This window comes from Myotis myotis, unplaced genomic scaffold (genome assembly GCF_014108235.1).
Source record: "Myotis myotis isolate mMyoMyo1 unplaced genomic scaffold, mMyoMyo1.p scaffold_m19_p_1, whole genome shotgun sequence".
NCBI lineage: Eukaryota > Metazoa > Chordata > Mammalia > Chiroptera > Vespertilionidae > Myotis > Myotis myotis.
In genome coordinates, this window is record NW_023416313.1 from 149,889,485 (window position 1) to 149,912,284 (window position 22,800).

General features: G+C 54.0%; 1 protein-coding gene across 7 annotated transcripts; it reads right to left on the reverse strand.

Annotated features, from left to right (window-relative positions):
- Positions 1 to 112: 112 nt before the first annotated feature.
- ARHGEF40 (Rho guanine nucleotide exchange factor 40) lies at positions 113 to 22,472 on the reverse strand. 7 transcript variants are annotated; one of them, XM_036295546.1, is made up of 24 exons: positions 22,245 to 22,472; positions 18,384 to 18,581; positions 16,538 to 17,789; positions 16,223 to 16,390; positions 15,961 to 16,081; positions 14,949 to 15,045; positions 14,761 to 14,841; positions 14,535 to 14,651; positions 12,830 to 12,925; positions 12,632 to 12,747; positions 12,114 to 12,240; positions 7,822 to 7,971; positions 7,578 to 7,721; positions 6,500 to 7,110; positions 6,137 to 6,371; positions 5,710 to 5,796; positions 4,935 to 5,150; positions 4,054 to 4,224; positions 3,063 to 3,240; positions 2,184 to 2,288; positions 1,841 to 1,984; positions 1,205 to 1,335; positions 782 to 843; positions 113 to 647 (listed from the first exon to the last, which is right to left on the reverse strand). In XM_036295546.1, the coding sequence occupies exons 1-23, from the start codon at positions 22,245 to 22,247 to the stop codon at positions 787 to 789; spliced, it is 4,605 nt and encodes a 1,534-aa protein (XP_036151439.1). In that variant the 5' UTR covers positions 22,248 to 22,472; the 3' UTR covers positions 113 to 647; positions 782 to 786. The 7 variants fall into 7 exon arrangements, with proteins under 7 accessions (XP_036151439.1, XP_036151428.1, XP_036212570.1 ...); XM_036295535.1 differs by lacking the exon at positions 22,245 to 22,472 and adding an exon at positions 20,686 to 20,832 and having other exon boundaries at positions 7,822 to 7,944; XM_036356677.1 differs by lacking the exon at positions 22,245 to 22,472 and adding an exon at positions 20,686 to 20,832 and having other exon boundaries at positions 782 to 828.
- Positions 22,473 to 22,800: the final 328 nt, after the last annotated feature.

Below are 22,800 nucleotides of genomic sequence, written 5' to 3' on the forward strand. Positions count from 1 at the left end.
AAGGGACATTCTCTTAGGCCCAGCCCACACTGAGCTTTGGTTGAGGGAAAGTGTTCAAGTTAGTATTATCACCTCAACCTAGAGGACGGCTTCTAGCTCTTTGGACACAAAGTGTGAGTAAATACATTTAATATAACAATAGGATTATAATAACAGTAATTACACATATAAAGTTTGCAGTTTCCCACACCACCCTCATATATTGGTTTGCATAGCTCCATTTCCTATGACCCCCCAGGATGGAGTCACTAGGAATGATGGGTAACCTGGCAGGGATGGGTCTTCTCAGGGAGAGTCGGGGTGGGAAGAAGGGGAAACACTGGTCACCCGGGTTTGTGACACGGGGCTGTGCCCTGGGAGTGAGCAGTGGCCCAGGATGGGGAAGGACTGGGCCAGGGATAATTCCCCACCTCCTGGGTATGAAGGCGGCAAGCAAGTATGGCTACTTTGGTTCCTGAAGGAAGGCACCCAGTTGGGGAGAGCAACAGAGATAGTGGTAGCAGGGAAACACGCTGGTCCTTTGACCTCTCTGTCCAGGAAGCAGAGGGAAGGAAGTCAGTGCTCTTCCAGTCCTTCACTATGTCCCACTGCCAGCCCAGCCCAAAATGTGCTGAGAGGAGGGGCTGTAGCCAAGTTCTGGATTTTCTCTAGAAACCAGGAGAGAAGAGGGAGATGGGTTGGGAGAGGGAAGAGGCTGACTCCTAAGCAGTTGCGGGGAGGAAGGATGGTACATGCAAGAGGGAAGGAGTGTGGAGGTGGTAGAAAGGGGGTACTGACTCACCCAGGTCACAGAGGTGTGGTGGGGTCACTCAAGGCTCGGGCATGACTCTTAGGGGAGAGAAACTGCAGTGAATTAAGAGGAGAAGAAATGACCTCTCCCCTGTATTCCATCTCTCTCTCTCTCTCTCACATCCCTGTCAATTCACCTTTTTCCTCCCAGATTTAATCCAAGTCCAAACCAGGCTGTTGGCATTCTCCCCTTACCACCCACTCCTGCAGTGCGCTCTTTATTAAAGATTCCTTTTCACTTCTGACCTCAATGCCTCTCAGCCAGGGGTGGGGGAGAGGACAAAGGCAGACTGTATCCAGCCTGTAGCCTTGCTGGCAGCACAGGCTCACTGGTTCCCCTGCCCTCATGGGTTGAAAGATTAAAAGAGCCCACCCAAAAAGTGGCTGAAGAGGTCACCCATTCCTAGCTCCTTACCTGCCGGGATAGCCCTAAGATCCCTCCAGTGGCCAGAGTGGGAGTGCTGCTCCTAGGGTGGGGGGGTTGCAGGCTGGGGCTGTTTCTTGGTCCTGGGGACGCATCTCCAGAAGAGTCCAGTGTTTCTGGGGCTAGAGGGGAAGCTAGGGTGAGAGCAGGGTATAGAACTCCTAGATTACCTTAAGCAACCAAGCTGCTCCATCAGGGAAGAAAAAGCTCTATAGCAACAGGAAGCTGTGAGTCACCATAGCAATCCACTTGCAAGAGAACCGCCCCCTACCAAGAGGCAGGAAATTGTCAGCAGCGTCATTAGAGCAACCAGGGAAGAAGCGACAGGAAACTATAAGGATTGCCATGGTGAACCAGGAGGGTACAACAGGAAGCTGAGGCAGTTTCCATAGAAACCCAAGGAGAGCGAGAGAGAGGTACAGAGGAAGTGCTTCATAGCAACAGGCTGCTGTAGTAGTACCCTAGCAACCAGATGGAAGGCTCTTTTAGCAATGGGGAAGCTGTAAATAGTTGTCATGGCAATGGGGCTACTTGGCTGGAAAAAGGAATTGCTCAGCAGCAAGCAGCCTGAACATCACAATGGTGACCCAGCTGTTGGGGGGAGCCACCCCTTGAGAGGTGCCTCACCCAGGGAAATTTGCTTGACGTCCAGATCCCAGGCCTCCTCCTCGACGCGGGCAGGCAGGGAGCAGGCTCCCGGTGAGAGGCCCGGAAGGGAGGGGCCGGCATGCTCAAAGGATGACACGGCCACAGAGGCCCGAGTCCTGGCGGCTGCAGAGAGTGGGGGTGGGGGAGGGGTGGGGTGCTGGTGTGGGAAAGCCCTCCTGGCTCCCTGAAATGACCCTAAGTTTCACAGAGGGCTTCCCAATCAGTTCCACAATTTTCCTCAGTTTGTACCATGCTTCCCCAGCTGTGCCTTCACTGTCAAGGTCTTGACTCTGGCGGCCACCCCCCAGCATTGGGCCCTCACCTCTTCCCGTGAGCAGGGCACTCAGCGTCCGCTCCCCAAGGGCCTTGATGTCCAGAAAAGGCTTATTCCCAATGCCCATCGAGACCATCTGCTGCACTCGGAGCTCTAGGGAACAGAGACCCTGTTACCAACCTCCTTTTGCCCCTTCTCTGCTCCAGCCTTAGCCCCGTTATGGTTGACTCTTCTTTGCTTCTTGCCAACTCTTATTCCTCCCTCTCATTCCTCTGGTGTCTCTTGTCACTCTTCCGGGTGACTGTCCCGACATGGATGGAGATGGTGGTCCTCAACTTCCTCCTCAAACACCTGTCTCTTTTCTCCTGTAGTTTCATCCTCCCCATTGACCATTCTAGCTGCCCAACTTTTCTTCGGATACTCACGTTTTTCCTTTTATCTTGGGTGTTAAGAGCAAAACTCACATTTCTACATACCTTTACAGTTTACCAGTGCTTCCATATATATCACCTTATTTAATATTCCCCATCACACTGAGCTGTAGATATTACTTTCCATTTTTTTCATATGCGTGGAATGAGGTTCAGAGATTTTAAAAAAGCACAAAAAGCAGATGCAGGACCAAAACAAACGAGCTCAGGTCACACAGCAAGTAAGTCTGGGACCCAGGTCCGGTGCATGCTTTCTCTCTTTCGCTCAGCCATTTGCTCTTGCTTCCCTGAAGCTTGCTGGATTCCTCTTTCCTTTTGGTTCACCTTAGACTAATTTGTATCTCAGCTTCCTTTCTCAAACCATATCTTAAATATTCTCATAAGTCGTTCTTCTTTCTCCATCCTACACCCTGTTTTCCCAAGTGGTCTCCACACTTTCCAGCTAACCTGCCATAATCTTGACCCTAAGCACACCCTTCCCATCTCTGCCTGTTACCCTTGTTATGGGCCGCCTGTCTCCACAGCAGCTGAGCGATAGAACTTGTCCACTTGAGTTTGATCTCTGGTGAAGCTGCCTGCAGAGTGTATGCCTCTCTTGCCCGCCGCCGTCGAAACCACAGCTCAAAGCAGAGCCCGCTGTCCCCGATGTTTTCTGTTAGCCCCATGTCAGCAGTCTGAGAAAGAGCGGAAAGAGTGGGTAAGGATGGAGTGAGTCCTGGCTAGATAGTACCACATGGAAAAGCGTTACACTTAGCCTGGCATGTGGTGTATGTTCAGTAAATGTTTGCTCAACACCTACCATGGGCCAAGTGCTCTACATTTAGTCTCCATAGCAACCATAATTTATAGAAGGGGAATGCCCAGAGACATGAAACAACTTGCCCAAGGGTTTATCATAGCTTAGTAGAGAAGGAAGGTTCAAACTCATGTCTATGTTATTCCAAACCTAGGCTTTTTTCCCCCCTCTGTACTGTACTCCCCCACCCCACCCCCAAAGAGCTGGAACTAGTGTATGGGGACAAAGTCTAGAAACCCTTAGAATCATGCCACATAGCCACAGGTTGCCACTGATGTTTATCTGGACAGCAGAGCTGTTTCATTAAGGTAAGCCCTCCCTCCTTTTGGCTTCTTCAGTTCCATCATGTTAAGCTATATATGCATGTCCTTTCTCCTCATCCCCAGAGACCATTCCTGACTCAAAAGGCATGTGTGTTCTTAATGGGAAGGGTCCTCCTTCTTTCTGGCTTGGAATGCCTCATGGGCCTCCTGCATGAATGAGAAGGAAAACCCCAAGGAGGAGACTGATGACGGACTTCTATCACCCCGATACCCTAACTGATGGTTGGTTGCAGGCCAAAGCCTGTTCTAGATGATGCAGATTCTGAACCTGGGTTGGGGTTGAATTTACAGAACATCCTGAGTTCTCAAGAAGAACATGACTTCCTGACCCATTCCTTGCCACCCCTCCTTCCTGCAAGGCATTGTACCTTAAAGGCCTGCTTGTAAACAAAGGTCTCAGAGCCCCCCTCAGAGCCCTTGAGCTTGCTGAACAGGAGGAGATGCTCAAAGAGAAAGACATGGCGAAGGCACTTCTTTCGGCCACAGATGACGGTGAAGGGGTCCCGGTGCAGGAGCTGTCCCTGTTCCTTCAGGTCTGCCTGGAGAAAGGAAAAGGAAAGGTTACTGGCCCTGGAACCCTTTGTGTATGTTTTACGGGGAGTAAAAATGGGATTTATAGGGCAAGGGCCTAATGACTAATTCTCAGACAGAGTTGGAATCAGGGCAGCACTTGGCCTAGAATCCACCTACTGGTCAGTGCACGGCACACCTGGCCTAGCAGCACAGCTTGCCTCTAAAGATGGAAGGCACATTGCACAGTAGGTTTACAGCCTCTCATGGGGAAACCTTTGAATGTTGGGGACCAAAGCACCACTTTGCCCCAGGAAGAGAATCAACAAAGACCTGATGGGGAAAGAAATCTATCCCAGAGGAGGTAGGTTTTCGGCCTGTATTGGATCTCAGGGCTGGAAAGAGATTAGGTAGAGGAGAATAAGGTATGTGTTGAGTGTTGAGATGCAAGAGGAAATGCAGAGTAGTGGATGGAGAAAGAGAAGAATTAGGAAAGGAACAGGGAAGCACAGGCAGATGTAGGATCATGGGATATTGAGGAGGATATCGCTTCTTTATTTAAAGACAAGGAAACTGAAGCCAAGTGAAGTTCAGTGACTTGACTGCGGTCACCCAGCTGGTTAAAAATTACAGCTTGGGACCCTCTGACCTTGAGTCTAGTTCTCTTATCACCAGCCCACACTGCCTGAGGCCACAGGGCTGGGCAGTTTGAGCGGGAGTGACTGGAGCCTGGCCTCACCTCACAGCCACGCACTGCCTCCACAGCCAGCAGGTCTCTGCCCCGGGTCTCTTGTTCCCGAAGCAGCTGCACTGCAGCCCCAAGGGCCTGGCGCTCAGAACTCAGCTCAGGCCCCGCTTCCCTTAGGAGCTCCTCCAGGAGCCGCCCATAGCGAGCCAGCTGTTCCAGGGGCTGCTGTAGGGCCCTGGGCAGGTGAGGAGCACTCTCTGTGGAGCCCTAGGTTGGGGAGGAGACAGACAGGGATTAGGGGAGGGTCCAGATCTGGTGGGGACTGAGCTCTGTGGGGAGGGTGGGTGGTACTCCAGGCTCTGGGGAATGGATGAAGCTCAGATAATATCCCAAGGTAAGGCAAAAAAACCTTTCCCCAGAGAGAAATGCAGGGATTCAGTCATCCTCTATATCTTGACACGGAATAGAGGAGGAATACAAATAATCCTTTCTATTCTCTGGCTTTTAACTTTCGAATCACTTTCACATCTTTTATTGTGAGGTCTTTTGATCCTCAGAGCACTCTGTGAATTAGTTATAGTGAGTTTTGCCCCCATTTACCAGTGTAGAAACAGAGGCTCAGAGGAACCAAGAGTCTTGGTGAGGAGTCCCTCAGGTGGACTCGATAAGACCTAGGTTCTGGGAGATCATCGGTAGGTCACGTTCCTGGGCACGTGCGGGAAAGCTTTTTCCCCCGGAGAGGTTTTGAGCTTGGGTGGAATTTAGGGCTTCCAGCCCGCCCCCCCCCCCCCCCCGCTTCTCATGAGGGTTGGAGAGAAAAGGTTACCTTGGTCGGGGGGCCGAGTGCAGCCAGAGCATTCTCCAGTTTGTGTCGGTGCTTCACGTACTGAGCGTAAAGGCTGAACTGGTCCCCCTGTGCCAGTAGAGGAGAAGTAAGCCATCCCTGCACACAGCCCCTTCCTCTCCTCCTCCACATCCTCGCTGTAGTCCGAAGGAGGGGCAGGGTCACAGGGAGCACTCAGTCTGCTAAGGGAATGGTGGGCTCCCGTGGAGAGTGAAGGCCAGGCAGCACTTGTGGACAGGGGCACAGAGGCTGAGTAGGTCCAGGGGGGCCCAGGCAATAGCACTAGGCCCGAGTCTTGGACCACACATTTTGGTGGGGATGGGGTTGGGAGACAGACACTGAGGAGGATCAAGTGGGTGGAGCTGAAACATGACCTGGAAGAAGGAAGAGGTTCTATAGGATCACTCACATGGCGAAGGAAGCAGGCCCCAATTCGCAGGGGGTGGGTGGCACAACCCTGAAGCTCCCGCAGAAAGTGTGTCCGATGGAAGCTGCGAAGCCTCTCCCGGACACTCAGGGCCGCAGCCCAGGTGCCCCGTAGTTCAGGGGTCAGCTCAGACCCAGGAGGTGGCACTGGCTCACTCAGAGTGGCCACATATTCCTGCTCACAGGCAATCAGCTCAGACACCAGACGCTGCTGGGCACTGCAGGTACAACAAAGAGTGGCAGAGGAGACTGGGGCGTGGGAGGGAGTCACCACCCCAACAATGTCATTCTTTTCCTGCTGGGCAGTTGTGCCTGCCTCTGGGTACTGATTGGGCTGGGCTCTCACCTGATGCTTCGCTTGCGCTCCATCCGGGGGGTGCCTACTCCCCAGGGCCCATCTGGACCCCCGGACCGGCTCAGCAGCACGTGTTCCCGGGGTGAGCACGTCCTATCGACCACCTCGGTACTGGTGACCTCCAGGCCTCGGATCAGCACAGTCCTCGGTGGTCTGCCCTCTCCTTCTGGAGCTAGTTCAGGGCCCTCCTCCTCACAGTCCTCCCCACAGGGAGCCAGGGAGCAGTGGGATGGGGCTGCTAGCGGCCCAGGGCTGCTGGGGAGCAGCAGGGAGCTGAGGCTGGGTGAGGGGCTGTGGGGGCCCCGCTGGGCCCCTCCACTGCTGGCACTGTCTGCCCTCCGTCGCCGGTGGCCTCGTGGACTGGCCTCCTCTCCCAGCTGTTGCTGAATCCTCCTCTCCAGCTCCTGGCAGCGGGCCCGGCAGCGGCCCCATTCTCTCAGGGCTGCTGGGCTACCCAGGTCCAGGGCCAGGGCCCGCATCTCCTGGAAGGTGCCTGTGCTGGGCTCTGGGGCTCGCCGCAGGGCCAGGGCTGCCAGCACGGCCTCCCGACCTGGCCCCGCTCCTGCCAGCCTGGCGGAGCCTTCATCTACCCACTCATGTGCCTACAAGACCAAAGGGTTGGGAATGAGAGAGGAAGGAGTGAGGCCTGTGCTCTCCCACATGCTGCCCGACGACAGCTCCGGCCTCCTTCCCGATGGCTTGCCCATCACCCTCCCGGTCCTCTCAGCGCATGTCCCCTCGCTCTTCCAGCACCCCTGCCTGACCATGCCATCTCAGCCGGCATGGAAGCAGCAGCCTAGATGAAAGAATAGCCAATGTGTACACAGCATTTGTCAGTGGTAGGCTCTGCACTAAGTGCCTTTTATGTATGGCTTGTATAATCCTCACAGCAGCCCTGAGAGGTAGGTGCCTATGGAGGCACACTCAGGCTTGGTATCTCATCCCAGGCCATTTAGCAAGTAGGTGGCAGAGCCAATAGTGAAAGCCAGGGAGATGGCCACCTGAGTCCCTGCTTTTAACAACTATCCAATCAGTCTGCCCAAGCAGAAGAATGAGGCTGCGCACACACCTGCTGGAAGAAGCGCTGTAGCCGCAGGGCCCGGTGGAGGCCACTCTCCACCTGCTCCAGCCGCTGTTCAAAGATATCCAGAACCTTCTGGGAGGCAGTGTCCTCTTCCAGGGCTAGGGCGTCCCGTGCCTGGGCCAGGCGCTCCTAGAGAAGGGGGGCTGCGCTCAGACCTGGTCCTCTTTCCCACTCAATCCCCCCCTTCCTCCCGAATGTCTCCTCTCTCCTGCTCCTCTCGCCTTCTCACCTGAACCTCAGCACTGAAAGCCTGGAACCGGAGCTCTGTCTCCTGCAGGGCAGACAGGCAGTCCCCGGGCGCAGCGAAGCTCGTCAGCTGCTCCTCCCCTGGACCTGAGAGCCACTGCAGCACCTGGGGCAGGCAGGGTGGAGAGCAGGGCTGAGAGGGAGAAAGAGGCCTTGCAGAGGGAAGGAAAAGGAAGCCGAGGCCCAGCTCCACCCCCACCAGCCCAATCAGCAGAACCCTGGGTGAACTGTTTCATCTCAGCGGTCAAGTGGAAATGCTAACAGTGAACGGTAGTCGTTTCCACAGGGCCAAGTGAGAAAGTAAGATCTTTGTAAAGCACCAGATGAAGGGGAAGCTAGGCTGGCAGGAAGCACTGAGGCAGGTGGGTTAGGTTTCCAGGGATATACCTGGAGATGAAATCAATAAAACTGGTGTGAGCCTGAGGCAGGATGAGGGACTGATGAATCGAAATGAGGGCCAGGAGAAATTTCACATTTACCGAGCCCAGTGATGGGTGTGCAAGGTACCCAGGGAGCAGGGTTGGAGAGAGGGCTCAGGAGGTGGTTTTTGTGTGTGTGTGTTTGCACACACAGGCACCTAGTTGCCTATTATGGGCACTACTTACTCACTGGTTCTTGGATATTTGACCAAAAAGGGATGGTAATTTTTTCCTCTGAAGAAAGGCTGGAAGCTGAGTGAAACTGCCTGAGGATAAGTCAGAATGCTCCTAATTACCTAACACTTCCATAGTCCTTTGCTGAATTCATTTGGTTGATCCTTACACCTCTGTAAGTGTAATTATCATCTCCATTCTACAGATGAGGACTTGGGAACTCAGAGAAGCTTTAAGACTTGTCCAACATCTTACTCCTAGCAGAGCAAGAACTCAAGCTGAGCACATTAGACTTCAAATCCTATCTGCTAACGTTTTTTTGAGTGTGTGTTTTTAAAAAAATATTTTTATTGATTTCAGAGAGGAAGGGAGAAGAGAGAGATAGAAACATCAATGATGAGAGAGAATCACTGATCCGTTGCCTCCTGCACGCTCCACACTGGGGACTGAGCCCACAACCCTTGACTGGAATCAAACCTGGGACCCTTTAGTCCACAGGCTGGTGCTCTATCTACTGAACCAAACTGGCTAGGGTGGTGGCTAAAGGTTTTTAAACAGTGGGAGAAAACAGGTAATAAGCAAGCAAGCAAACAAACAGTAAGATATACAACCCTTTGGATACTGGAATGGAGGGAGCGAATATGCAGAAATCCCAGAAAACAAAGAGCCCTGCCACTACTTCTCACACCCTGAATTGACCCTTTTGTCATTGGCCCTGAATTGACCCTTCCCCTGATGCCCAGAGGCAGGCCCATGATGTGAATTCACTCACCAGTGCTTGGGGTTAGAAAGGAGCAATCAGATTTCAAAGCCCCCTCTACTCCACGTGGTAGGGTGGAGAGCAAATCCATAAGGGGCTCTTAACCATAGGAGAGAAGAATCAAGGTTCAGAGAAGCCAGCCTTATCCCTGAATCTCCCCCACAAAGAGGCCTTGGTTGCCAAGGCACTTAGGGCTTCCATTGCCCTCTCTTTCCAAGCAGCCTTTCCAACCTCAGGTTTGGTGGATGACACTGTATAAAGAGTTGAGCCCATGCCTGGCCAGCATGGCTCAGTGGTTGAGCATATGACCTATGAACCAGGAGGTCATGGTTTGATTCCCGGTCAGGGCACATGCCCAGATTGAGGACTCAATCCCCAGTGGGGGAGGGGGTGCAGGAGGCAGCCGATCAATGATACTTTTCATTATTGATGTTTCTATCTCTCTTTCCTTCTCCCTTCCTCTCTGAAATCAATAAAAAATAAATATATCTTATATAGCCGAAACCGGTTTGGCTCAGTGGATAGAGCGTTAGCCTGTGGACTGAAGGGTCCCAGGTTCGATTCCGGTCAGGGGCATGTGCCTGGGTTGCGGGCATATCCCCAGTGGGAGATGTGCAGGAGGCGGCTGATCGATGTTTCTCTCTCATCGATATTTCTGGCTCTCTATCCCTCTCCCGTCCTCTCTGTAAAAAAATCAATAAAATATATTTTTAAAAAAAATCTTATATAATAAAAGGTTAATATACAAATTACCCCAACTGTGGAAGGACTGGTAGCTATGACACACACTGACCACCAGGGGGCAGACACTCAATGCAGAAGCTGCCCCCTATTGGTCAGTGCATTCCCATAGGGGGAGCTCCGCTCAGCCACAAGCAAGGCTGACAGCTGTGAGCTCAGTGGTGGTGGTGGTGGGAGCCTCTCCCCCCTCTTCCGCAGGACTAAGGATGTCCAACTCTGGCTTAGGACATCACCTGAGAGCTCCTGGGCTGCCAGAGGGATGTCTGACTGCCAGCTTAGGCCCAATCCCCCAGGAAGCGAGCCTAAGCTGGCAAGTGGACATCACCCGAGGGGTCCCAGACTGTGAGAGGGCACAGGCCAGGCTGAGGGACCCCCCACCCCACTTGAGTGCATGAATTTTCATGCATGAGGCCTCTAGTATCCTATCTAATAATAGACAAACATGGTAATTAACCATACCTCTGACACGCTTCCCATTGGCTAATCAGGGCGATATGCAAATTAACTGCCAACCAAGATGGCAGCCTGTAGCCAGGCAGCTGAAGTGAACAGGAGGCTTGCTTGCTCCAGTGACGGAGGAAGCCAAGGTCCCCCGCCTGTCGCCGCCCAGCTCTGAGCTGCACTCTAAGCAACTATGTTGCAATTATAGAAGCTAAACAATCCCCAGAAACCTGCTTTCAGCCAGCCGGGCCTCAGAGCTGGAGTTGCAACAATGTTTTAATTATAGAAGCTAAACAAAGCCCAGATACCTGCTTTCAGCAGCGGAGGCCTCAGAGCTGGAGCCGAGCCTCAGAGCTAAAGCCAGCTCTCAGCTCCAGCAATAGCCATAGAAGGTAAATAAATCCCAGAATAAAAAAAAAAAGAAAAAAAGGAGAGGTTGGGAGCTTCAGTCACCCGCCAGCCTGAAAACGGCCCTCAGCCCCTCACCCAGACTGGCCAGGCACCCTAGTGGGGACCCCCACCCTGAAGGGGGTGTGACTAGCTGCAAACAGCCATCATCCCCTCATCCAGGCTGGCCAGGCACCCAAGCGGGACCCCCACCCTGATCTGGGACACCCTTCAGGGCAAACCAGCTGGCCCCCACCCATGCACCAGGCCTTTATCCTATATAGTAACAGGGTAATATGCAAACTGACCCTAACAGCAGAAGGTCTGGGAATGACTGGTCACTATGACACACACTGACCACCAGGGGGCAGACACTCAATGCAGGAGCTGCCCTCTGGTGGTCAGGGCGCTCTCACATGGGAGGAGCTCTGCTCAGCCAGATGCTAGGCTGATGGCTGCCAGTACAGCGGTGGTGGTGGGAGCCTCTCTTGCCTCCTCAGCAGCGCTAAGGATGTCAGACTGCAGTTTAGGCCTGCTCCCCGCTGGCAAGTGGACATCCCCTGAGGGCTGCTGGGCTGCTAGAGGGATGTTTGATTGCCATCTTAAGCCCAATCCCCCAGGGAGCAGGCCCAAGCCAGCAGGTGGTCATCCCCTGAGGGGTCCCAGACTGCGAGAGGGCACAGGCCGGGCTGAGGGACCCTCCCCCCCTCCCCCGAGTGCACAAATTTTTGTGCACCGGGCCTCTAGTATATATATAAAATAGTTGAGCCTGGCCAGTGTGGCTCAGTGGTTGAGTGACTCATGAGCCAGGAGGTCACGGTTTGATTCCTGGTCAGGGCACATGCCCAGGTTGTGGCCTTGAGTGACTTATTGGTTTTTTGGGGTGTGCAGAAGGCAGCCGATCAATGGTTCTCTCTATCAGTGATGTTTCTATCTCTCTCTCCCTCTCCCTTCCTCTCTGAAATAAATAAAGACATAAGAGTTGAGGGGGCATGGGTGGCAGAATAAAGAGCTGGTATCAATAGTCATTTATTATTTTTAAGCTAAGGAGGTAGGCACTCTAGGATCAATCAGCTCTTCCCAGACCCCCTAGGATGCTGAGCATCTCTCACAAACTTTAAGGAGACTTGATCAAACATACAATGGGAAGGGGAAATGTGGTTTCTCTTCTTTGTTGGTCCCTCGTGTTGAATCTCACACTGACCACGACTAACCTCCAGGGGAGGTAAGGAGAGAGGGAGTGTCAGTCAACCAAGCTAGGTTAGGAGAACACCATCAACTCTATCAGTGAAAGGGGGGCTGCTGGAGGCCAGTCCCCCAGGTGGAGTAAGAGGTCTGGGGGTCCTGGTTTACCTGTTGGAGTCGGTGCAGGCGTTGCCGCTGCTCCTTCTGTTGCACGTGCAGGTTGGACAGGCACACAAGCTGGTGAATGGCTTCATCTACCTCCTGATATAGTGTAGCTGGGCCTGGGCCCTCCAGCCTGAGGAAGGAGTAGGGCAGAATGAACCACTGCCCTTCCTTGTCAAGCCCCTCCACCCCTATTCCATCATCTCATCCCAACAAGAGAGATGGCACAGCATCATGGGTCATCATGTGGGCCTGGACTTGAATCCTAACTCTTTCATTTACTGACTGACCTTGGCCAAGACATTTAACATTTCTGACCTGCCAAATCCCCATTTGTAATCATAACTAGCATGTAGGGACCTTGTGAGGGTTATGAGATAAGTGGAAAAGCATGCTATCTTGCTATCTTGTCCAGATACATGCTCAGTAAGAATGTTCTGGCAGCTAAGGTTTATTGGCCACCCTCTGTTGTGTCTCCACCTGCCACGTCCACCTGCCCCAGCACACATGCCCCTCCCTCATACTTGCTGCTGTGGGTGGAGCGCAGCCTCATCAGGATGGCACCCCCATCCCTCTGCAGTTCCATCAGCCGGGGATCTGCCAGCACCTTCTGTAGGGGCTCCGGCATTCCTACCGCCTCCTGGGAGCAGGGAACAGTTGACAGTTGGGCTTCCACCAGAGAGTCCCCACCCCATGCCCTGTTGCCCCATCTCACTTCATACCTCTCCCTCTGGCTCTGCCGCTCCCTCCAGCTCCGCAATGGCTTGCCGCACAGAGCCCAGCACACCCTGGCACAGCCGACACAGCCTTGCCACTTCCTGAAACATGCACACAGGGAGGGAGTCCAGGGGCAGAGTGGAGCACAGGGAGCACACGGGGCAGCCCCAGAGACCTTTGTGGAGGCAATGCTGGCTTCATTTCGTGACTTTGTTGCTTACTAATTGTATGACCTTGGGCAGGTCCAGAAACCCCCCTGAATCTCAGTGTCCTCAACTGTAAAGTCCAGATAAGACATAAGGGATTTTGTGAGGTTTAAAGAGATGCTGCTGTGTAAGCACCCAGCATGGGCCTGGCACATTGTGGAGCTTAGTAAACACGAGGCTCCTTTCCTTTGTCTGCATTGGGTCCTTACCCTATAAAACCCTCCTCCCAGCCTATTCAGATCCAGGTACCATGTACATAACTTAGAGACCATGTTACAGACCTCCTTGCTTCTTTTTTTTTTCAGACCTCCTTTATTTTTATTTTATTTTTTAAAAATATATTTTATTGACCTTTTCACAGAGAGGAAGGGAGAGGGATAGAGAGCTAGAAACATCATTGAGAGAGAAACATCGATCAGCTGCCTCCCGCACACTCCCCGTATGTGCCCGCAACCAAGGCACGCCCCCCTGACCGGAATCGAACCTGGAACCCCTCAGTCCGCAGGCCGACGCTTCATCCACTGAGCCAAACCGGCCAGGGCCAGACCTCCTTTAATACTTGGCTCAGATCAGGTTTATACCTATTTTCTTTTTTAAAAATATATATATTTTTATTGATATCCGAGAGGAAGGGAGAGGGAGAGAGATAGAAACATCAATGATGAGAGAGAATCATTGATTGGCTACCTCCTGCATGCCCCCTACTGGGGATCGAGCCCACAACCCGTGTACCCTGACCAACAATCAAACAATGACTTCCTGGTTCATAGGTCAACACTCAGCCATTGAGCCACCCCGGGCTGGGCTACTCCTCTTTTCTTGTATACATTTAGATTCATAGAATCAGAAATTTTATCACAATAGATGTCCTTTGTGGGGGGGAATCCTGAGGCCTGGATGTTGGTGCAGGGAGCAGGTACAGAAAGGCACCATCTCAGGAAATGGTATACAGTAACTTATCCAACGTCATGTGGAACCAGAATCAGATTTCCTGGCTCTCAACTCCTTCCAGAACCCCAGTGATGCTATTTTGCAGTTCTTCAGTTGTTTCTGACATCTCCCACCAAAATTCACATGCAGCTTAATATCATATTAAGAATTTATTTAAGTACTGGCTGGTGTGGTTCAGTTGGTTGTAGCATTGTGCTATGCATGGGGAAGGTCGTGGGCTTGATTCCTAGTCAGGAATCAGGTTGCAGGTTTGAGCCCCAGGAGGCAACCTATAGATGTAGATCTCTCACATCAATGTTTCTCTCTCTCTCTCAAATCAATTAAATTTTTTGTTTAATATACTCATTCCATTTCCTCAGTAGCCCACGCAAGGTACATGCACCATATTTTGCTCATGGTTTGTGAGCCATAAGTATACTTGTTGAATTGATTGGAAGGGAAACCACTTTTTCCCAACCCCTTAGTTGTGTCTCAGATCTGCCTTGTCTCCTAGAGTGTTCTCAGCGGGGTCATTCCTGGCTCCGCGTGTCCTGGGTGGAGGAAAGTAGCTTACCTGGTGTGTCTCTACCCAGTGGCTGGGAGAGGGCTCCCTGTGACCTCCCAAGTCCCACTGCAGCTCCTCTGGCTTGGCCACTTTTGTCAGATCATTCTCTGACAGCAACTCAGCACCCTGTAGACACATGGAGGCAGGGGGTTTCTCGCCTGGGTGCCACCCTTGGATTCCAGCTAACCTCTTCTCTCTCCACTACTGAGGGGCACTAGGTGGGAGGGGCTCAAACCTGAAATCCATGGAGCTCAGCCGGAGGGTCATCATGACTGAGAAGCAGCAGTCGCTGAATGAGACGGGGGTCTCCTGAGTCCTGAAGGAAGAAAAGCCCAAATCGTGGGCAACTGGGTGGCCTGGGATGGGTTAGGATAAGGGAAGAGTTAGGATCAGGAGAAGTACCTGTCCCTAGGGATTGCTTACCTGAAGTTGACTGAGGACAGGAATGAGTGCTGGAGGCAGGGGAGGTGCCTTGCGAAGGTCTAGCAGGACGGACAGCCCCAGTGTCTGTAGATCAGGCCTGTGGGGGCAGGAAGAGCCAGGGAGGCAGTGTGCGTGTGTGTGTGTGTGTGTGTGTGTGTGTGTGTGTGTGTGTGTGGAATAGTAGCACAGGGTCTGGCTTTAGTGTTACTAGTTCACCGAAGTTAGTTCCTGGTATGTTTGGGAGGCAATGGGCAAAGGGCCAAAGTCTGGGATGTGTGTTCAAGAAATGGTGTGACCTAGCAATCAGTCTATATTCACATGGCTATTGGGTCACAGGTCAGGGTCTGGAAAATTAAGAATTCTTCGCTCTGGAAGGAATAAATTCAATGCCACCATGTAGCATGGTCCCTAATAGGTTCTTGGTGTTCAATAAATAGTTGTTGAATAAGTGAGTCAATGTCCTGATAGTATAGGGCAGCGGTTCTCAACCTGTGGGTCGCGACCCCTTTAGGGGTCGAACAACTCTTTCACAGGGGTCGCTTCAGACCATCGGAAAACACATATATAATTACATATTGTTTTTGTGATTAATCACTATGCGTTAATTATGTTCAATTTGTAACAATGAAAATATATCCTGCATATCAGATATTTACATTACGATTCATAACAGTAGCAAAATTACAGTTATGAAGTAGCAACAAAAATAATTTTATGGTTGGGGGGTCACCACAACATGAGGAACTGTATTAAAGGGTCGCGGCATTCAGAAGGTTGAGAACCATTGGTCTAGGGAGTGTTTCAGGATATTAAAAGTCAGCAGTGCTGATTTTAAGGATCTATGTAGGTATCCTGGGGGTTGGGGGTCAGTGAAGTCAGAAGTCAACGACTTGAAATTTTGAGAAATAGGTGTCCTAGATGTCAGGAGGTTAGTGTCTTGAGAAGAGAGGGGTCAAAGTCCTCATGACCCAAGAGGTTAGTGTCCAGGGTGCCAGCAACGGGCCTCCGTTACCTGAGCAGTGAGTGCAGGAAATGAAGAGCAGTGCTCAGCATGCCTCGGGAGGGTGGGGGCTCCTCAGGAGGGCACGGTGGGGTAATGGTCAGCAGAGCTCGCCCACTATGGTCAACCCCTCCTGAGGACACAAAATGGCCAGACTGTCCTTGCCGGAGGCAGGCTTTGGCTACCTCCCATCCACTCTGCCTCCCTCTGCAGCCCACTTCAACTGCTTCTCTTCCGTTGTTCCCTTTCCCTTCAACCACTGATGCTCACTGACCAGTCAGGACGAGGAATCCAGATGCCATCAAGTCCCAAGCTATGTCAGGGTCATCAGAGATGGAAACCGGAGGTGCCTCTTCTGGGATCCTATCCCCTTTCACTTCCTGCACAGGCTCCAGAGGTGGTGGTGGAGGGTCAGAGGGGAGCCCTTCAGGATCTGTGGGTCCTGCACAGACACAGACAGAGCTATGGGCCTGAAGTGAGACCGAGTATGGCTGTTCCACTCCCAGCCTCACCTCTGCTTCTCCTCCAGCCCCTTTCTGAGGCCTAACCTACACTGGCCCTTGCCCCATTGGCCTCAGCATCACCTCACCTCCTGTGCACACCAGACTCGGGCCCTTCTGCTCTCTCTCTTGGGCCTTCTCTTCCTTAGTCCCACAGGCTTCTGGGGGCTGCGGCTCCTTTTCATCTGCTGGTATGAGCTCCTCTTTTAGCTCAGACTCTGGCTTCTCTGGACCTTCGAGTTCCTCCTTAACCAGGCTGCCTCCTGGAAGCTCATGCTCACTTGGTGAAGGCAGATTAACAAGGGCTTCTTGTTGGCTGGTCTCTTCCTTGTCCCCAGGGTTCAGTGGGACAGGAACACTGTCCCCTCCTCGGCTAAGAGCCCCTCTGCCTGCAGCTCGCTTCTTTCTCCTGTTTCCTTTGCCTGTTCTCCGAGGGGTTCCGGGTGGTCCTTCAGATCCCTGGCTCAATCCTCCCCCAGCCTCCGCTGGCCTCAGGGGACAAAATTCAGAGGCTTCCCCCAGAGCCTCTGCTGGGGGCTCAGATACCTCCTGGGCTGCTGCCTCTGGGAGAGACTCAGCTTCAGGGGGAGACCCAGGGGAAGCCCCGCTGCTGCTCCCCTCACCCGGTGGGCGTGCCCCATCCTGGTCTGGAGGCCCCAGGCCCTTCTGGTGCATCCATGCTCGGTGTCTCCGGTGCCGGCCCTTCCCTCCAGCACCCTTTCGGGTGGGTACCGTCCGGGTTCTGGAGAGGCCCGAGGAGCCCTCAGCATCCGTGGGGCTCCCCCTCATGGGCAGTGTCACCTCCAGTAGCTCCACGTACTCGCCCTCAGGTCCTTCAGCAGGGGCATTGTGCCCATCCCCAGGACTCCTGGTGCCCAGGGCGTCCTCAGGGAGTGGAGGGCTGGGGAGCCCTGGGGGTCCGGAGGGCAGTTCTGGGGGCAGCGTGCTTGGCCGATGTCCTACCATGGGGTTTCCTTTGTGCACAAATCGGGGGCAGATGAGCTCAGCCCAGGGCAGCCGCTGAATCCCAGAGGGTGCAGAGAGTAGGCAGGTACTGAGGCGACCTGTTGGCCGGTCCTTATTGATGCCTTGTAGCCACTCAGGTGTGAAGAGGTAGGCACTAGCCTCATTGGGCACAGGCAGCTCCTGTACACGCCCACCTCCTGGGGCCAGGCACTTAAGTACCAGGCGGGGTGCTTGGGCTGCTGAGGGCACCACTTGCAGGTAGAAGTCCCCTGGGCACAGCAGCTGCCAGGGAAGGGCTGCTAGCTGTACCACCACCTGCTCATGCAAGCAGAGGGGCCAGCCCTCATGGAAGAAGAGGAAACCGCTGTACTGGGCCTGGGGAGAGAGACGGGAGGCTGTGCTCAGGCTTCTGCTGATGAAACCAACAGGAGGGGGCAGTTAGAATGGAACCATCCTAGGCAGGAGTGGCCTTATGCCTGGTGGGTTATAACCCCAGGGGAGCAGGTGTTCATGTGGCAGAGGAAGGGCTTGGGACTGGCCAGTTTTCCGGTGGTAGGAAGCTAATCCCATGTGTGGGAGTAAGAACTGAGTCATGACAAAGACATGGTCAGCAGAGACCATTGTCTTGGAGGACTCAGAGACTCTCAGGAGGTTTTATAGCTAAAAAAGTGAAAGATCTCTATTGAGCCACATCTGGGAGAGTTAGTATCTTGACAATTGATGTGAGGGAAAAAAATATCTGGAATTGGGTCTGGAGGGTCAGGGTGTTTGGGAGTTGATATTTCTTAGGGGCTAATTTTCGAGAAAGATGAGTGTCTGTGTGTTAATATCTGAGGGGCTGTGGCTCTGGAGAGATCAGGATCAGGGAGGCTCCCATCTCTGGGTGGGGGAGATTAGTCAGCCTGCCTAGTCTCCGGAGTGAGGCAGAAGATCTTAAGGGAGGAAAAACAGGAATGCATGGTCACTCACACAGGCTTCTTGCTGGATCTTGGCAAGCAGATGCTTGGCGGGCACCAGGAAGTCCAGAGTGTACCTCAGCGCATCTTCCCGGTAAGTCCTTTCCACTACCTGGAACACCTGGCCCAACAGTGTGGGGGCCGTTGCCTCAAAGGGCGGGTACAGGGCGGCGAGCGTGCTCTGCACACAGTCTTCCACGGGCTCCGGCTCCTGGGAGAGATAAGACCAGGCTGCAGATCACCCCAGCATGGCTCCTTGGGAGTGGGCTGGTACGGGGCTGGCTGTATCACCCCGGGGTCCCACTGAGAGCACAGAGAGGGCACTCAGGAACTGCCGGCTGAATGAGCTCAGGATGGGAGTGGCGCTGGGCCAGTCAGAGTGCACAGGCCTTGCAGTGCACTCCCTGAGGGAGCTCTGAGAACTTGGCTGTGGAGATCTGGGGAGAATTTGTTGTGCATGTCTCTGATTAGGGCCACCCCTGATCTTAAGGATCAGGGTGATTGCACAGGCCCTCCCAGGAGAGTTGAGATGGCTACTGGGATATCAGGGGACTGAATTATGGCTGAGAGCTCTGGAGGGTGGAGGGCTTTCACACAGCATCCTGCAAGCCCCTCTTCACAGGGCCTACCATCCACAGACCCCCTGCCCCTGCCATCTTTAAAAAAAGTTAAATAGCAGTTTAATTTTGACTGACAATACAATATCTTAGGCCATCCATTTAACCTCTATACCTCAGTTTATTTTCCTGTAAGATGGGTGATATTTTTGCTGTGCTCACTGTTGAGGTATACAACATTTAATTGTTTTATATGCATTTAAAAAATTTTTTTAAAGCAAAAATACTAATTGTGAATGAAAAAGAGGCTACATAGCAGACCTGACAAGTTCAGTGGCCAATAGTAACCACACATAATACATTCCCAACTGGGTAAGTCATGATGGGTAGTCAAGCGCCAGACCTATAGCTTCCTTAGTAAAAGGTTAATCTTTGCTTTAATAGAGCCCTGCCCATTGTTCTTGTGCAGCTAGGATAACATACCTTTCAAATGCCAGAGTAATCTTCATTTCCAGACAACTTGGAGGCATAAGCACCCTCAGGAGAGAGCAGGTGCACCAAAACTCACTGCTGCCTTGTTGCCTGCATATTATCTCTAGTTGCTGTAATGTTAAATGTTAACTACCCTGAACCCGTCAATGTGAAAGAAGTATATATCTCTCCATTTTGCTTTTTATTCAACCCCAGGTATCCCCCCTCCCCTCTTTGCTTTCTCCCACCTCCTTAATCTACCACCAATGGATTTCATGTAAACTCTCTTACATTTTCTCCTTTAATTCTAAATGTAAATAAGGCAATGCCAAACTGCCATTCTCAGGAGCATTTTCTCAATCTATTGAGATCTTGCTTCCAAGCATGTCCTCAGTTTGGCTCAAATAAACTCTTTAAAAATTATTTTATTTTTTTAAATTAACTTTATTGGGGTGACATTGGTTAATAAAATTATATAGGTTTCAGGTATACAATTCTACACCATCTATATATTATGTGTTTACCACCATTTACCCCCCCTTCACCCTCTTCCACTTCCCCCCACCCTCTCTTCCCTCTGGTAATGACCATACTGTTGTCCAGGAGTCTTTTTTTCCTTTGCTTAATCCATTCAACCTTCTCACTCACCCCTCAACTTCCTCCCCTCTAACAGCTGTCAGTCTGTTCTCTGTATCCATAAGTCTGCAGAGACCCCCATTAAAAGAGGTGGTGCCACCACCCATGAGTCATATGCTAGAGGTGGTTGTTGGATGGGAGGGAGGACTAGAGGGCTGTGTATCTTGAATCTTTCTAGCACCCTCTCTCCCCTCTCCCAGAGTGGCTGTGAAGCAATCACCCATTCCAGAGCATGTGGGATTGGGTTACAAAGAACTGGGTGGGGACAGTTGAAACAGGAAAAAGTCACAAAAGGAACATGTGGGGAAGGGAGAAGCAGGCCTTGATGGTCTGTATTGGAGCTGAAATCTTTTCTGATTTCAGCAGGACTCTCTCTGCCCATCTCCACCTGGAGCCACAGTCTCAAAAGACTCAGCCCCACTTCCTCCAAACTCACCTCCTAAGTGAATTAATGGGTTATCTTTCTCCATCCCACACTCTAGACAACTACCCCTCAGGCAAACTTATTTCTCCTTCAAGATGGCTTTGAAGTTCCTTCACCAGATTTAATCGCTGTAAATGCGCAAGGGGATGCTCACTGCAGAGTTTTTCCAGTTCTTTACCTGCCCGATCCCCAGCCCCCGCATTTGCCCTGAAGACAAAGCTGCATACCATTCTGCTCCGGGTCCCTCCAGCCAGAGTTGCCAGCCAGTCCTGACCATGAGAAGCTAGGGCAGCCACACCGGACAGGGTCATTCCGTGCGTCACACAGAGACCCAGCCCCAAGGTGTGTGGGCGAGCAGACAGACCCCCAGTGTTCCGGGGCCTCGGCCAGCGCAGTGAACGTGGGAGGGGGGCGGGAGGAGATGGGCGGGGGGAGGGGAGAGCAGGGGAGGGGAGGCAGAGTGGGCCGTCCGCTCTGAGGCCAGCAGCGGGGAGCGGGGCGCTAGAGCTGGAGCAGCGAGGCAGCTGCAACCCATTAGGGGCGGTGAGCTCATGGCTGAGAGAGAGTCTCAGCCACAGGAAACGACACCGGCGGGAGGGGAGGAGGGGTCTGGGGTGGGAGGCGGTGGGCAGGAGCACCGAGACCAGGCCTCTAGGCCGCCCGGACCAAAGAAGAGACCAGAGAGACTGAGTCAGCTCTCCCTGGCCCAGTTCCTCTTTCTTCTCGCTCCAGCCTCCCTGCCAGGGTGCCCTTCCTTTAGTAGAGGAGCAGCCCCGGTAGTGCTCCTCCCCCTTCTCCACTCCCCGCAGGGAGCGCCTCCCAGGCAGTCCTCTCCTCTCCCCTCCTCCTCCCCCCTCCTCCCCTCTCTGCAGGGAGCACCCCTTAGGGCTTAGGCCGTGTCCCCCTACCCCACCCCCGCAGCGGACGCTCCCTGGCAGCGCCCACTGCAGTAATTCTTCAGAGAATACTTCTGGAGTGAAAGTTCGCAGGACAGTGACCACTCCTGCTGGTATGGGCTTTCCCCGAACTATGCCCTCCTGCTTCCTGCGCCCTGAGTGGCTGCTGCCAGGGTCCCCTGCCCCCTACAGGGAGCTCCCTCCCCTCTGCGGCGGGAATGCCCTAGCACTGCTTCTGTCCCCTGCAGCGTGAGCTGGGACACCCCCGCCCCCAACCTCTTGTCTGCTCCAGCAGCGTCACGCCCCCGGGCACCGTGAGCCCCCTCCCCATTCTGCCCACTATCCTGAGGCAACCTCTCTTCCCCGCGGGAATTTCCCTCTTCGGGTCTGGCCCTGGCCCTGGCCCTGGCCCAGGCTCAGCTGCGGCCGGTCCCCCAGGGCCGGATGGGTGGGTCCGGTTCACGGGGCTGGGGACTGGGATGGAAAATGGTAGTTGCAGGCAGGTCAGTTCTCATGACCTGAGGCCGGCCCCTTGCAGGGCCGCTGCAGCACCCGGGCCGTAGGAGGGACCCGGAGCGGGAGGGAAGGTCCTGCACAGGTCAGGACCGAGGAGGGCGAGGGGCGGCGTGTGGATTAGGGGAGAGACCAAAGGAGGATGGGGGAAGGGACGGGGAAGAGGAGGAAGAAAGAAAGGGCAAGGGCAGTACCCGGTGGGGACCGAGCCAGACAGCGGGGCAGACAGATCAAAGAGCGGGGGGCGGGAGGGGGAGTCCCGGGAGCGCGCCGCAGCCCGGAGCAGGCGTCGGAGGCACCCGGCTGGGTGGGAGCTGGCGGCCCACAGCGCACGGGGCGCAGGCGGCGGGCACCCGGGGTGGCGATGCGGGACTCACCATGGCTCGGCGCGGTTTCGCGTCCGACGCTCGGGCCGGCGGGCGGGGCCGGGCGCGCCGCCGCCTCCGTCCCGCCGCTCGCGTCTCCCGGGTCTGGCGGGGGGACAGCTCCGGCCGCGGCGCTCGGCGGCTCGGCTCCCAGGCCGCGGGGCCCCGCCAGGGAGGACCGAGACGGCCGCCCGCCCCGCCTCCCAGCGCCCGCCGGGCTCCGCGCCGACCCCCTGCCGGGACTCGCGGCCCCGACCCCCTCTCCCGCGGAGCCTCTCCCCGGCTCCCCCGGCCGGTCTGCCTGGTCCCCCGCAGCCCGCTCCCCCCTTCGCTCCCACCCCCACCCCCGGGGGGAGCTGCGACCCTGCCCGGGAGGCCCGCCTGCCCGAGATGCCCTTCTTTTCCCGCCACCGCCTCGCGCTCTGCGGGACCCTCCAGAGGCTGGGGCGTCCGTGAGGTCCCTGCACCCCCAGCTCAGGACCCGGGTCGGTCGGCGGCCGGAAGCCTCCGTCTCTAACTCGCCTGGGAACCTCTTCTCCCTTCAGTTGCCAGACTCGGGCAGGACCTG